Here is a 14,483-nt window from a genome sequence, read left to right as displayed (position 1 = left end):
TGGGACCAGCAGTTGATTTTTATAAGCCTTCCTCTGGATGATTCTGATGCTAGTTAACCTTGGAGAACCATTGCTCCAACTTGCCATGTGATCTCCTTTTCTTGTTATTATCTCTCTGGGGGCAGAACTGGAACCTTTGTTTTCTTCCCTGCTGTGTGGCCTGCCTCTGTGTGGCAGATGCTCACCAAGTGTTTGAGTGAATGAGGACTATTTAGTCCTGAGAGAGGGCTGAGCACTTGGCACCACTTTTTCTCTTAATGCTCGTGACATTCCTATAAAGATTAGATTCCCATTTTGTAAACAAGGACACCGTGCAATCTGGATGCATTTCGTTTTCTTGTCTAATTGCCCAGCTAGAATTCCCAGTACAATACTGACTGGATGTGGTGAAGGCAAGAATCCTTGCCTTGTTTCTGATTTTAGAAGAAAAGCAATTCGTCTTCCTCTATGAAGTATGCGCTATCTGTGGGGATTTTGTAGATGCCCTTTATCAGGTTAAACTCCCTTTTATTCTGAGTGTGCTTGCTTTTATCAAATGCTTTTTCTTTAAAAATTTTTTTGTAGTTGTAGATGGACAGCATGCCTTTATTTTATTTGTTTATTTTTATGTGGTGCTAAGGATTGAACCCCGTGCCTCACATGTGCTAGGCAAGCGCTCTGTCTCTGAGCTATAACCCCAGCCCTCAAATGCTTTTTCTGAATCTACTGAGAGGTTCACGTGATTTCTTTTTTTGCTACCAGAGATTGAACTAGGTTTTTCCTTTTATTTTGAGGCACAGTCTCACTAAGTTGCTCAAGGGCTCACTAAGTCCCTGAGGCTGTCTTTGAACTTGTGCTCCTCTTACCTCAGCCTCCCAAGCCACTGGGGTGTTCATGTGATTTTTGTCCTTTATTTTACTGATGTATTACGCTAATTGATTTTCAGATGCTTTAAGTCACTCTTCCATTCCTGGGATAAATCTCACTTGGTCATGGTGTATAATTGTTTTACAGATTGCTGGATTCAGTGTGTATAAGGTCCTTGCTTAGCATCTGGATGGCCATCTTAAGTGACAACCGCCATTTTAAGGAAAAAGTTTTGCTTTCCCACCCAAGGTCCTTTCTGAGAAAGGTTCACCACCCCCTCAAACCAACCCAACCCTTAACAGCCCACATCAGGATCCACCCGGCTCTGATTCCTGAGCCTCTTCCATAAAAGTCCCAGAACTCAAGCCTGTTTTGCCTCTCTCTCCTATAGAGAGATGGCCTTTATTTGTCACCTCTGACAAATAAACTCATGTGTATCTCTGCCAGTCTCCGTCTTTCATTTCTCACTTACTGGCCTCTCGTTCCTCACTTTCCCTTCAGCGTGTTGGTGTTTGGTTGAGGACTTTCCCTCTGTCTCCTTAAGACGGATTGGCCCTCCAGCAATGTTCTGCCGCACCATCCATCTTTGGCAATGCTGTTTTGTATTCCAGATTATAACATACACAAAACCACTCTGTACTGGACTTCCCCTCCAGGTACTACTGTTCCATTCATCTTTCCCTTTATAGTAAATGGCTTGAAAAAGTTGGTTATGCTCACAATCCCATTCCCTGTACTGTTTCACACGATCACTATTGGGCTGTACTGCCCGCACTCCAACAAAGCCACCTGTGATCAAGTCACCAATGAGCATGCTCAGTCTGGGCCCTCCTCTAGGTGGTCTATCAGCAGCGCTCATCCAGCCTCAGGGCTTCAGATTCTATCTGTGTGCCAGCAGGCCCCCAAGTTCTCTCTCCTGATCCCTACACTTAAATGTAACTGCTTATTTGACATTCAAACTTAACCATCTACTAAGTAGCCCAAACTAAGCCCCAATCTTCCTTCCAAACAACTGTCCTTCCTGTAATCCTGTTCATGGCCAATCCATCTTTCCAGTTGCTTAGATCAAAAGACTCTAGAATTACCAATGATTTCTCTCATTCAGTCTCTACAGACCATACTAGCCTGGCAAAGCCACCAGTTCTACCTTCAAAATAAACCACAATAAACTATGAATTCATTTATAGTTATCCTGCGGTGTCAAGAATTTGTTCCAGGAGCCCCCACAGATAGCAAGATCCACAGAAGCTCAAGTCCCTTATATAAAAATGGCATAGTGTTTGCATAGAAACACACAATCTTCCCACATACTTTAAATCATTTCTAGATTACTTGTAATGCCTAATAAAATGCAAAAGCTAAATAAATAGTTGTTATACTATATATTTTAGGAAGTAATGACAATAAAAAAGACTGTGTGTGTTCAAGACAGACACATTTTTTTTTTTTTCTCTCTCTCTCTCAAATGTTTGCAATCCCCGGTTGAACCTGCAGATCCAGATTCAGCTGTACTTCCTATCACCACCACAGTCCAGGGCACGCTGCCTTCACCTCTCACCTGCATCGTTGGGTATGGAATTCCTAACTGCTCTCCATGTTCTTCTCTGGCCCTCCCTTCACTTATTCTCAACACAGCAGCCAAAGGGGTCTTGTCAGGCTCTGACACTTCTCTGTCCAAAATGCTGGGGTGCAATCACTGTGCCACGATGACAAGTCCCCTTTCCCTCCCTGGCCACCCTCCTCTTCTCACCCCTTCATCCACTCTGCTCCAGTGACCTGGTCCCCTTGCTGCTCTTCAGTACGACCCCTCTGCCCGTGCTGTTATCTCCTTTACTCGGAGGTCATTAAACTCCAACCCCCACCCTCCACTACACTCAGCCCATCTGGTCTACAGATAGATTTGCTTAGTTTTCTTATCGCCCATCTCCTCAACTAGAATCTGAGTGCCCATGAGGACCCGTCTTGCTGCTCACAATATTGCCCCAACGCTTACAACATATTTGAGAAAATAAAAGACTGGCTAAATGAGTGAGTGGATGAATGAATGAATGCACCTGAGGCCTTCCAGGTAAGCCACCCCAGGGTGAGCCATCAGCAATGATAGCTGCCTGCCAAGTGGGGACAGCCAGGCTTTCCAATCTGCAGCTCATGTGCTGCCTACTAGAGTCTGGCAGAGGTGGCTGCGGGGCCCCAGAGCAAACATGTCTGAAAGGGCTCTCTGACTCCCTTATGAAACAGCAGAGAAGGACTGACCCTCTAAGCCTCCTTTCCAGGAGACCCAGGTTAACAACAGCTCTGCCAGGAAACCTTCCCAGGCTGACTGAGCCCACCTGCGAGCATCATGCTTGCCCAGACATGTCTGGCATTTGCGGGCTCCTGGCACTTCTTTGTTTCCTCTGTATTTCTGGTAGAAGGGAGATAAAGTGTTTTTGATGACAGTCCCTGTTTAATGCCACAGATCAGTCCTTCAGCACAAAGCCTGGAGACAAATGGCGGGCCCCAAGGGAGTGGTGAGGCTGGGTTCTACCTGGGATTCTGCCAATGGTCCCCATCCCGAGCAAGCAGAGAGATAGATGTGTGGGTGGGGAACCAGGCCCACCAAGCACAGGTAGAACTGTGTGAGGGTGTCCCTCTGGTTGCTGCTCGTGGACATGCTGCTGGGGATAACAAGCATGGTCTTTGAGGTCAGAACTGCCACCTGCCTACTCCCTTACTGGCCATGTCGTCTTTAACAAATTACTTAGACTCTTTGTTATTTCTTCTCTATTTTTCTTTTTATCTTTTAACATAGTGAAATATATGCACATCCAGAAAAGTACTTAAAGTATAAATATACAGATTAATATAATTATTGCAAAATGAACACCTGCATAACTCTACCCAAGTCATGCAAAGAACATTCCAGAAACCTTATTCCCCTCCCCCACTCTTAACCTCCTCCCTCCTCCCTACCATCCTGGGTTTTAAGGCATTTATTTCTTTGCTTTGTATTTTTGTGATGAATTTTTGCTATAAATTTGATATAACTGGAATGATACAGCATATTATTTTTCGGTTTATCTGGCTTCCTGAGTTCCACATCATTTTAAAGGTTCATGCATGTTGTTAGGTGGAGCAATTCTTTCACGTTGTTGTGGAATTTCCCAAGTAGTTATTTATTTCCCATTGGAGTTATTTATTCATAATACTGTTGCTGGGCATTTGGGTTAGTGTCAGGCTATTAAAGTATGATTGCCATGAACATCTTATGTGTTCTGAGCACATCAGCTATTCCTGAAGCTGTACATACATTTCTATATAGGACATGTCTCCTAGTGGAACTTCTGGGACCCCCGGAGGCAACAGCATCAACTTTACCAGTTATGCCAAACAATTTCCCCAGTAATATATGCAAGGTTCTGTAGCCCTCTAACTTCATCACCACTTGGAACTTTCTTTTTCATTTAGTCATTTTGGTGGTGAACAGATGAACCGTGTTGTAGTTTAATTTGCATTTCTCTGATAATCAATGTGGTTGCACACCACTGACCATGACCACGGTCATGACTGCTTTTTTTGCAAAGTGCCCATTCAAGCCTCTTTCCAGTGTTGCTACTGGCTTGTCTGTCTTTGCCTTATTGATTTATAAGAGGCTGGGGTGTGAGTCATTTGATGGGTTTATGTGTTGTAAACACCTTCTCTCAGACTATATCTCTTTTTGGTCTCCTAATCTACCTTTTAAAGAACAAATGCTCTTGTTTTATTTAGTACAATATATCAATATTTTCCAAACATATTAGTGCTTTTTGTAAGTTATTTTTTTAACAATCTTTCTCTACCCAAGGTCTTGATGATGTCTTGCCTCCTGGTACTCTAAGGTGCCACCTGTCATCAATCAAAGTCCAGCAACATGGGATTCTGCTTCTAGGCTCTACCTGTTCCACAGGCTCACTTTCAACAACATTGTACCAAAGGAAGCCATTGGGAGGTTGTGGCAGTGTCTGGGTGGCTCCTGCCTTCCCAGGCTATTAAACTGGAATTATAGGTCAAATTTGCTGCAACCATCAGGGTCAAGGAGGCCACAGCTGACAGTGTGATGCTATTTATGAAGTCCAAGAGAATAACTTAGCTTTCAACACTACACTAAGCCTTCTATGTGAGGGGTTTATGGTTTAATGAAGGTGATCAGGCAGGGCGTAACCAGGGGTGAGATAGGAGGGCTGGGGTGACGGGCAGAGGACAGGCTTAGTTTATGGGGCTTGCCAGATTTGGAGATGGGCTCTCAGCCCCCAGGGTGAGAGTCTGTTTCCGCCTGGAGTATGTACCTACGAATACTGCAGGGAGAGGGGGATGCCCCAAGCTTGTGTGTCAGGACCCAACCCAGTCCTGAGACTCCTGTTCCCAAATCCAGCAAGGAGTTGGTGCCCTCTTCCACCAGGTCCTAGGGGATGGAGGCCCTATCCTAAAAGCTCTTTCTTGACTTTGCGTGAATACCAACCTACACAGACAACAGCCAGACAGCTTTCCTTCTCTTGTAACATGTCCAGACCATAGGCATAACTCCATCTCCATCTTCAGAACTTATTTGCAATGGCCACTATGCACCAACCACCTCCTCCACTCCACCCCAGCATGCCCCCTTACTTTTTGTCTCATGACTACCTTGACCTACTGTGGCCACTCTTATCTATCTGGCTCCAGGGCCCAGACACCTCCCTCACCTCAGACCCTCCCACTATCCCTGTCTTCATCCCCTTAGACACTTGGGCCTGCCCAGCTTAGTCCCACCTGTGCCTTTGCATTTGCCATCCTTCTCCTGGTTCTCTCATCCCTCCCCATACTTCTTGTTCTCCCAGTCACTTTAGTAAGCCTTCTGGGCCACCCTAGTGTGACCATCCTAGTCACCCTAGTGACATCCCCTCTGCCCTCTCACTGAGCTTTTTTACTTTGCTTCCTTGCACCTCTTGTTCCTGGACATCACCAGACACATGCATTTGTTTACATTTGTCTTGAAAGGAGAATGGAGGGTGGGGAGGGCGGAGGTATGATCTGCTTTATTTACCACTGAATTCCTAGTGCCTGGAATAGAAGTTAGTACCTTTAGGCACCCAAGAACTGCTTCTGAACAAAGGAAGAAGCAAGTTAGTGGCAATAGGTGCTTTCAGAGCAGGGATAGGGAGTGGGTTTCGGGGAGCGCAGGGTCCCTGTATGGCTTCAGTAAGGCCCAGCGGAGCAGAAGGAAGCAGGACCGATGCATGGGGTATGACCCTGAGCAAGCACGCAGCCCACCTCTGGCCTGTGCACAGACCACTTCGCATCCACCCAGCATTCAGGAGGAAGCAGAGAGGTCAGTACACAAGCCATGGGACTCTGGTTGGAGGATGGCCTGTCTTTTGAAAAGTGGACCTGCTTTGCACACAGATGAGAGGTGTGACTTGAAGGCCAGCAGTAGAGGGGCCAGGGCGCAGTCAGATGTGCAGCCAGCAAGTCCCAAGTGAGAGGGAACTTGGGGCTCGGGTGGGAGAGGGCAAGATTACCTGCAGGCAAGGGTTCTAGAGGGTGGGCATGCGAGCTACGGGCAGTACCTCCGCCAAGCGGGGCCAAGATGACCCGGCGGATGGCCTGCACCCAGTCCTCCATGTCACGCTGGGAGCTGGCCATGAGCAGGAGCGCCTCAGGGTTGGCTGGCACCTTCTCCCGCTCCCCGGCACCACCTGCAAGACAGGGAGACAAGGCTTATGCAGGGTCTGCATGTGGGACGACAGGGTGCCCACCCACTGCATGCTCTCCAGTCCTGACACCAACCTACACAGCTCTCCTTCATTTCCTGAGGAGAGTTTTCCAGAGCCTCCTGACTCCAGTCCTGCTTTTGGTTCATTTTCCAACCTATCTCCTTCACACCTCACCCATCTTTCTTTCTGGTTTTCTCTTTTCTCACTTTGTTTTTCTTATCAAAATAGAAATCATAAAAAGCATCTCAGATTGAGGTACAGTGGTACATGTCTGAATCCCCGTTACTCAGGAGACTGAGCCAAGAGGATTGGAAAAAAAAAAAGTTCAATCCCCAATATAGGAGGAAAAAAACAACAACAATGTACACAGGGCACTGTTAGGGAAAAAAATGCAGATTTTCAGCCAGTGTCGGAGAAATTCAGTCCCCACAGTAGCCTCATTATGTGTTTTGTGAACATCACCTTTCCTTGCTTTAAATCCACATCACCATATGGTTTTAACTTCAGCTCTGACCTGATAGCCTCCCCTCCCCATCCTGAAGACAAGACCAGATTCCCTGATTCTACCACTGTTACAGAGGATGGTTATTAAACCGGGAGGGAGCACAGACTTCTCTGTGTCCATCTCAGCTCGACACTGGACCCATATCTAAAGGCAAGAGGGCAAGAACCACGACCTCTTACGAACTGATCCCACTGCCCCAGTGGCTCTCCTGGTTCTCAAATTTTCATGTGTAAATTACTTAATCTTTGAGATTATTCTGAACTTTATGGGCAATTTAAGGGACTCCGGGGGAGGGGGGTATGAATTGAACCCAGGGCCTCATACATGCCAGGTAAAAATCCTCTACCACTAATCATACCCCAGCCCAATCTAAAAAGTTTTAAGAACAAGTCTGCCTTTATACACCCCACTCTTCATATCCCATAATATGTAATTCAGAATTACTTTCTTAAAGCCCCAATGCGTCAGACGCTAACCAGGACCATCTGCTGGTGAGTGTTAAGTCCCTGACACCCATATGCCCAAGGGAGTATAAAGGCAGTTGGGGAGCATCCTGAGACCCAGGCTGCTCTTCACTGGAGTTTGTGGCCCAGGGTGGGAACCCAGATGGGGAGAAGTGCTTCCTGAGCATAGAACATGTGCGTGTGTGCATGTGCCAACAGCAGAAGTTTTTCATTTTACAAGGTTCAATTTATCTTTTTTTTTTTTTTGATTGGGTGTGCTTGAATTGTATTGTGTTGTATCTGAGAAAAGTTTTGCTTAACCCAAGGACATAAAAATTTTCTCCTAGTTTTTCGTTTAGAAGTTTCATAGTTTTAAGATTTCCATTTAGGCCTAAGAGTTAATTTTTCTACATGCTATAAATTCATTCTGCTGTATGCAGATGTTCCTGCACATGTTGGAAAGCCTATCTTCTGTTTGCTTGCCAGGTTACCTACGTAGGCGACCCAGCTGCCTGCAAATAAAGACAGGTTGAATTTTACAAAGGACTTCTTCCTTTCCATTTTGGGCACTTTGTATTTCATTCTAATTTCACAGATTAGAGCCTCAAATATAATGTTGAATAGAAGTGGCAAAAGCAAGAACCTTCTGATTCCTGATCTTTAGGCATTCAGATTTTCATCATTAAGTATATCCATGATAGGTTTTTTTCAAGGATATATTTTATTAGGTTAAGGAAATTCCTTCTATCTAATTTGCAGAGAATTTTTATCAGGGACAGATGCTGGGGTTTGTCAAATGTCTTTTTTGCATCTATTGAAATGATCCTACTATGGATGAATCACTTAGTACAATCATTTCAATGGGTTTGCAAATGTTAAACCAACCCTGAATACCTGAGATAAATCCCACCACCCTGTTTACATATAGTTGGGTTTGATCTTTTTGAGACTTTTCTTCTCTTTCATGAGGGAAATGGGCCTGCATTTATTTTCTCCTGGAATGTCTTTGTCTGATTTTGGCATTGGGGTGATCCTGGCCTCACAGAATGACCTATTAAGGATTTCCCACTTTTCAATTGTTTTTAGAGAGTTTGTATAGAGCTTCTATTATTTCTTCTTTAAATATTTTATAGAATTCACCAGTGCAGCTACCTAGGTCTGGAGCTTTCATTGTGGGGAGGTTTTTTGTTTTGTTTTTTTGTTTTTGATCTAGTTAGTGATACATGACAGTAGAATGCACTTTGACACATCATACATAAATGGAATCTAATTTCTCATTCTTCTGGTTGTACATGATGTAGAATCACACGGGCTGTGTAATCACACATACACAGTGTAATAATGTCAGATTCATTCTACTATACTTCCTACTCCCATACCTCTCCCCTCCCTTCACCTCCCTCTACCTAGTCCAAAATAACTCTATTCTTTCCTAGCCCCCACCTCTTATTGTGAATTAGCATCTGTATATTAGAGAAAACATTCGGCCTTTGGTTTTTTGGGATTGGCTTATTTCGCTTAGCATGATGTTCTCCAGCTCCATCCATTTACTGGCAAATGCCATAATTTTATTCTTCTTTAAGGCTTGAGTCATATTCCATTGTGTGTGTGCAGGGGGGGTTCACAATAAATTTCTATTTTTTTAATATGTACAAAGTTCTTTATAATATTCCTTTATTACCCTCTTAACATTTGAAGAATCTCTAGTTACAAGATCTCTCACTGATATTGAGGATTGATCATTTATGTCTTCTCTCCTTTTCCCCTGATTAGTCTTACTGACTTTTATCAATCTCAAAAGCTAGCTTTTTTTTTTTTTATTTTGTCTATTGTTTTTCTGAGCTACTAAATGTTGTTGAAGGTTGGATGGTAGATATCTTAGGTTTATAGGCCAGATAGACTTTGTCACAACTTCTCCACTCTGGGGGAAAAGGAGAAAAAGCAGCTATTAGCCATATGTAAATACAAGGGCTTTGCTGCATTTGGGTAAAACTTAACTTACAAACACAGGCAGCACCTGCAGTTTGCCAGTTTGTATTCTATTTCACTGATTTCCACTCTGATCTGTAGTATTTTCCTCTGTTTGCCTTGGGTGTAACTTGTCCTTTTTCTAGATCTTTATGCATTTCCTGTTACAATTGTCTCCCCTAATTACTGCATGGTGGGCATCCCCTAAGTATGCTGTGCTTTCATTTTAATTCAGCTCAAATACCTTCTAACTTCCCTTTGAATTTCTTATTTGTTCAATGGGTTATTTGGAAGTGCATTAGATTCCAAATTTGGGGGGAATTTTCCAGAAATCTCTGTTTCTTTTTTTCTAATTTGATTCCTTATGGTGTTTGGCTTGAATCCTTTTACATCTATTAAAACCCGGTTTTGGCCCAGAGTACAGCCTATCTTTGTAGCCGCTCTGTGTGCACTGAGAAGAATTGTTCTGCGGGGGCTGGAGAGAGTGATCTATAAATGTCACTTTGGTCTGGTTGGAGAGTTTTGTTCAAGTCTTCAATATTATTACAATTTTTCTACTTGTTCTATCAATTATGAAAAAAGGGTAATTGAAAGCTCCATTTTCTATTTGTCTATTTTTCCTTTTGCCTTTGTCAGTTTTTCTTTATGTAGTTTGAAGCTCTGCTATTAGGAGCATAAATATTTAAGACTGTCATGTCCTCTTGGCAAATCCCCTTTACCGTTATGAAATGACCTTCTTAACCCTAGTAACAATCTTTGTCTCATATAAAGTCACTCCAGCTTTCTTTTGATTAGCGTCAGTATAATATCTTTTCCCATCTTTTTACTTTTAACTTATTTATGTCTTTATATTGTAAGTGCATTTCTTGTCAGGCTTATGGTTGGCTTTTGCTTTTCTGTCCAATCTGACAAGCACTATTTATAATGTGATTGTTGCTATGCTGAGGTTTAAGTCTGTCTTCTGTTTTCCATTGATCTCATTTGTCCTTCTCTTCTTTACTTTTTTTCTTTTTTTTTATGATTTCATTATATCTCCTTTGTTGGCTTATCAGTAAAAAAATTTAAAAAATCTCTTTGTCCTGTTCAGAAGTGAAATTAATACTACCATATCTAAGGGTGTACTCTATGTGTAATACTGGACAATGTACTTAACATATACTGTCACTTACAATCCTCATAAACACCTTAGCTTAGGAGTATTACTGAGAAGTTGAACATTTAGCTCAAGAGCAAATAAGTGGAGGGGACAGGATGCAAACCCAGGTGTGTTCACCCATAAACTTGTTCTCTATCATCAATGTAAATTTATGGCAATGGTAGAGAAGTGCAAAGAAAATGAAATAAGTTATTAAAACAAACTTTGGGGGGATTGGGGGTGTCATTCAGTGCTACAGTGTTTGTCTAGCATGCAAAATTTTCCACTGCATTCCACCCCTAGCACCATGAAAATAAACAAAATAAAACAAGCTTTGGGATTTTCTACAGCATTTGGTTATTTACACCTTCTTTTCTCTGTTACTTAGGAAGGGCTCATGTTAGCTTTAAAGAAAAGGGTTGTAACAGCAAGTATTTCAGAAAGAAAGATGAGGGTCTCTAGTTGCTGTTCCTGGACTTTCCTTTCACCAGTCCACGTGGTCACTAAGTTGCCACCCCACCCACCCCATTACACACAGCTCAGGCCTCAGTACCCTCTTAGACAGTGCTTAGAGCCCACCCTGGGTCGACCTCAGCTCCACCACAGGGAGCGCAGGGACTCAACCTCCCTAAGCATCAGAGTCACGCTGCTGTAGGGAGAAGAAATGGGCTATTTCCTTAGCTTAGCACCTGGGAGCTAGCAAGCACTCCTAAACATTCATTTTTATTATCATCTCAATTTAGTAACATTTGGAGCAGGATCTCTCAGCCTTAACACTACTGACATTTGGGGCCAGATGGTTCTTTGTGGGGGCTGGGGATTGTCTTGTGCACTGGAGGATGTTTAGCAGCATCCCTAGCCTCTACCCATTAGATGCCAGTAGCAGCCTCTCCTCCTTCCCAGGTGTGACAATCAAAATCTCCTCCACATAGTGCCAAATGTCTCCTAGAGGGCAAAACTGCCCCACTTAAGAACCATTGACATGGAGCAATCAGATCTACGCTGCCTGTGAGTCTAAATGACCGTCATAATCCTAGAGTAATATGATATTCCACAGGCACCACATGTCGTGTCCAAAAATGATCCCTACCTCTTCTGACCAACTAGTTCCTTCTTGTGCTCCCATCTCAGTACCAGGCAACGAGGTGCTGGAGGCAGAGAGCTGGGGGTCCCCTGGACTCCTCCCTCCTCATGCACCCTGATTCACCTTGTCCTCTGGTGGGCTCATCCAATCTCAGGCTTTAAAGGCTGTCCCTGAGCTGATGACTTCCAGATTCACTCCCCTGCCCTCCAGACCACTGTGGAGCCCATCTCCAGATCTGCCAGCACCCTCCTTCCTGGCTGAGGTAACTCCATCTTCTAGTTACCCGAGTTGAGACCAGTCATGTCCTCAGCTCCCCTGTCTCTCACATAGCATCCATTTCCATCAGCAAATTCTATCAAAATCAAGTCACTTTTCATCGTTCTGCCGGTTTCCAGCCACCATGATGCCTCATCTGGAGGACTGGCACAGACTTGGGGTCCTTCCCTTGCCTCTTGTGGTCTTTTTAATTTTTATTTATTTTTTTGCTACCAGGGATTGAACCCAGGGGCACCTAACCACTGAGTCACATCCCCAGCCTTCTTTTTATTTTATTTAGAGACAGGGTCTTGCTGAGTTGCTTAGGGCCTTGCTAAGTTGCTGAAGTTAGCTTTGAACTCATGATCCTCCTGCCTTGGCCTCTTAAGCCACTGGGATTACAGGCGTGTGCCACTGCACCCGACACAGTCTATTTCCCCCCCCCCTAATTAGTGATACATAACAGTAGAATTCATTTTGACACATCATATATAAATGGAGTATAATTTCTCATTCTTCTGGTTGTAGAATGTAGAATGATGTAGAATCACACGGTCGTGTAGTCACATATACACATAGAGTAATAATGTCAGATGCATTCTATTGTCCTTCCTACTCCCCCCACAGTCTATTCTTGATAGGGCAGTTACAGTGCCCCCATTAAGACTCAAAACAGCTCCCACACCCCTGCCCAATATCCCCCAGGAGCCCCCATCTCAGCCAAATCCTTGGAATAATCTTCAAGCCTGCTCATCCCCTTGTCCGAGACTCGGCCTCCGGCTGCTTCTCTCTTGGTTTCTTGCCATTCCTCAAACACACCCAGCTCGCCCTTGCTTCAGGGGTCTTTCCACTGGGTCTCACCCTCGCTGTTCTCCCAGACCCTAGAACAGTTTTCCCCCTTATCTCCTTCAGTTCTTTCCTAAAATATCCCCTTCTTGGGGACTCCTTCCTGACCATCCTATTAAACTTCACCACACGTCACCCATCACACCCACACTCCTTTCCAGCTTTCGTTTTTTCCACTGCATTTACTATAATTTATTAAACTATGCACGTTTACCATAACACGTTTACTTACACTGTTCGTGGCCTACCCTTACTTGTCAGTTCTACATGCAGCTCCAGCACAGTAGCAGAGCCTGGCATGGAAAGGCAAGACTGACAACAGCAGCAGCAAAAGAACCCAGGTGACTGTCACATAGGAAGCTGTCGGGAGCCATGTATGGGCGGCGTGTGTGAGCTGTGCGCATCTTAGCCCTACGAGGGGACAGGTCTGGCATTGCACACTAATTGGGCTGCCTGGTTTAAGAGAGAGACTCTTAAACCAGGCAGCCCAATTAGTGTGCAATGTGATCCCATACAGCACCTGAGGTGGGTGTGACTGGCCAAGATGTCACTGTGATGACTACAAGACTTGACCAAGCAAGACTCCACCTTTGAAACCTTATCCCCTGCCTTATTTGGTGAAGAACATTCTATTGAAACTCCTTTGTTGGTTGCTCTATAAAAACTAAGAGATTCTGGGTGCTCGCTCTCTTTACCAGCTGACCCTTAAGGTCGCAGAGCCGTCCTACCCTCGATATGGAAATTAATGCTGTGTCTTGTGCTTTTTCACCAGTTTCTTAGTTTAATGTTGCAGCCAGCTCTCTTGAACCCAGGTCACCTCGTCAGTGAGAGTCCCTGGTGAGAGGAAGCCCTCAGTGCCAAGCAGGCAGGATGCTAGCAAACTGATGAGTATTAGAAGTTTGAACACTCACAGCGTCTTAAAGGACGCGGTGTTATTAGCTCTATTTCAAAGGAAAGGAAACTGAAGCCTAGTGACATTTAGAAACATGTCCAGGCTATAATTTTAACTGTTGATGTATATTACAGTGAACTAGGAACCCCAGACAGTCTGGCTCCCTCAATCCACACCATGCTCTCCACTTCTACTTCTGGTTTATTCCAAGCACCCAATCCAGGGGGGAACTCTTTTTCCCAGCTGGGCTTGCTCCCCTCTGATCTCCTAAACTTAAGAACTCCCTTTTATACAGAGTTCTGCTTTCTATCCAAGCAAGGTATTTTGCAAGGGAGCAAGCGGCTTCAAGATAGAGCAGATCTGCACAGTGGTCTCAGGACAGGAACTTTTTCATATGAAAATTTCTTAATAAGAAAAAGAAAGTAAATAATATGTGTGAAAGCATTCTGTAAACCACTGGTGGAATATGGGACATGTGTTCTTTGATGTTCAGATGAACTAATCAGTCTATACCTGACTTAGCTGTCCTCTACCAGGGTTTATGGAAAATGTTAAAAAACAAAACAAAACAAGAACACTTAAAAGTGGCAGTAGTATGATTTGTTCCAGTGCCTGCTGTCATTCTACTTTCTGCCCAAGAGGGCAGGGAACCCCACAGTAGGATTCCCAAAGGTGAAGGCCAAGTCTCAGGGATACACAATGTATAGACCACTGTGGTCAAATGGAAATATAACATGAGCAATTTAAAATGTTTTAATAGTTACGTGGAAAAACTAAAAAGAAACAGATATAATTATT

The 14,483-nt window shown here is 44.0% G+C and overlaps 1 protein-coding gene across 2 annotated transcripts in view; it reads right to left on the bottom strand.

Annotated features, from left to right (window-relative positions):
• The window catches only part of Arhgap22 (Rho GTPase activating protein 22), a 157,866-nt gene that overhangs the window by 26,805 nt on the left and 116,578 nt on the right, over positions 1-14,483 (bottom strand). The window contains exon 4 of one of the 2 annotated variants that reach the window (XM_071611282.1): positions 6,363-6,539. In XM_071611282.1, coding sequence (XP_071467383.1) covers positions 6,363-6,539 — 177 coding nt within the window. The remainder of the gene's footprint in view (positions 1-6,362; positions 6,540-14,483) is intronic. The other variant, XM_027947938.3, reaches the window with a different exon arrangement.

Source organism: Marmota flaviventris, chromosome 4 (genome assembly GCF_047511675.1).
Source record: "Marmota flaviventris isolate mMarFla1 chromosome 4, mMarFla1.hap1, whole genome shotgun sequence".
Lineage (NCBI taxonomy): Eukaryota > Metazoa > Chordata > Mammalia > Rodentia > Sciuridae > Marmota > Marmota flaviventris.
This window is presented reverse-complemented; position numbering and strand designations above follow the sequence as displayed.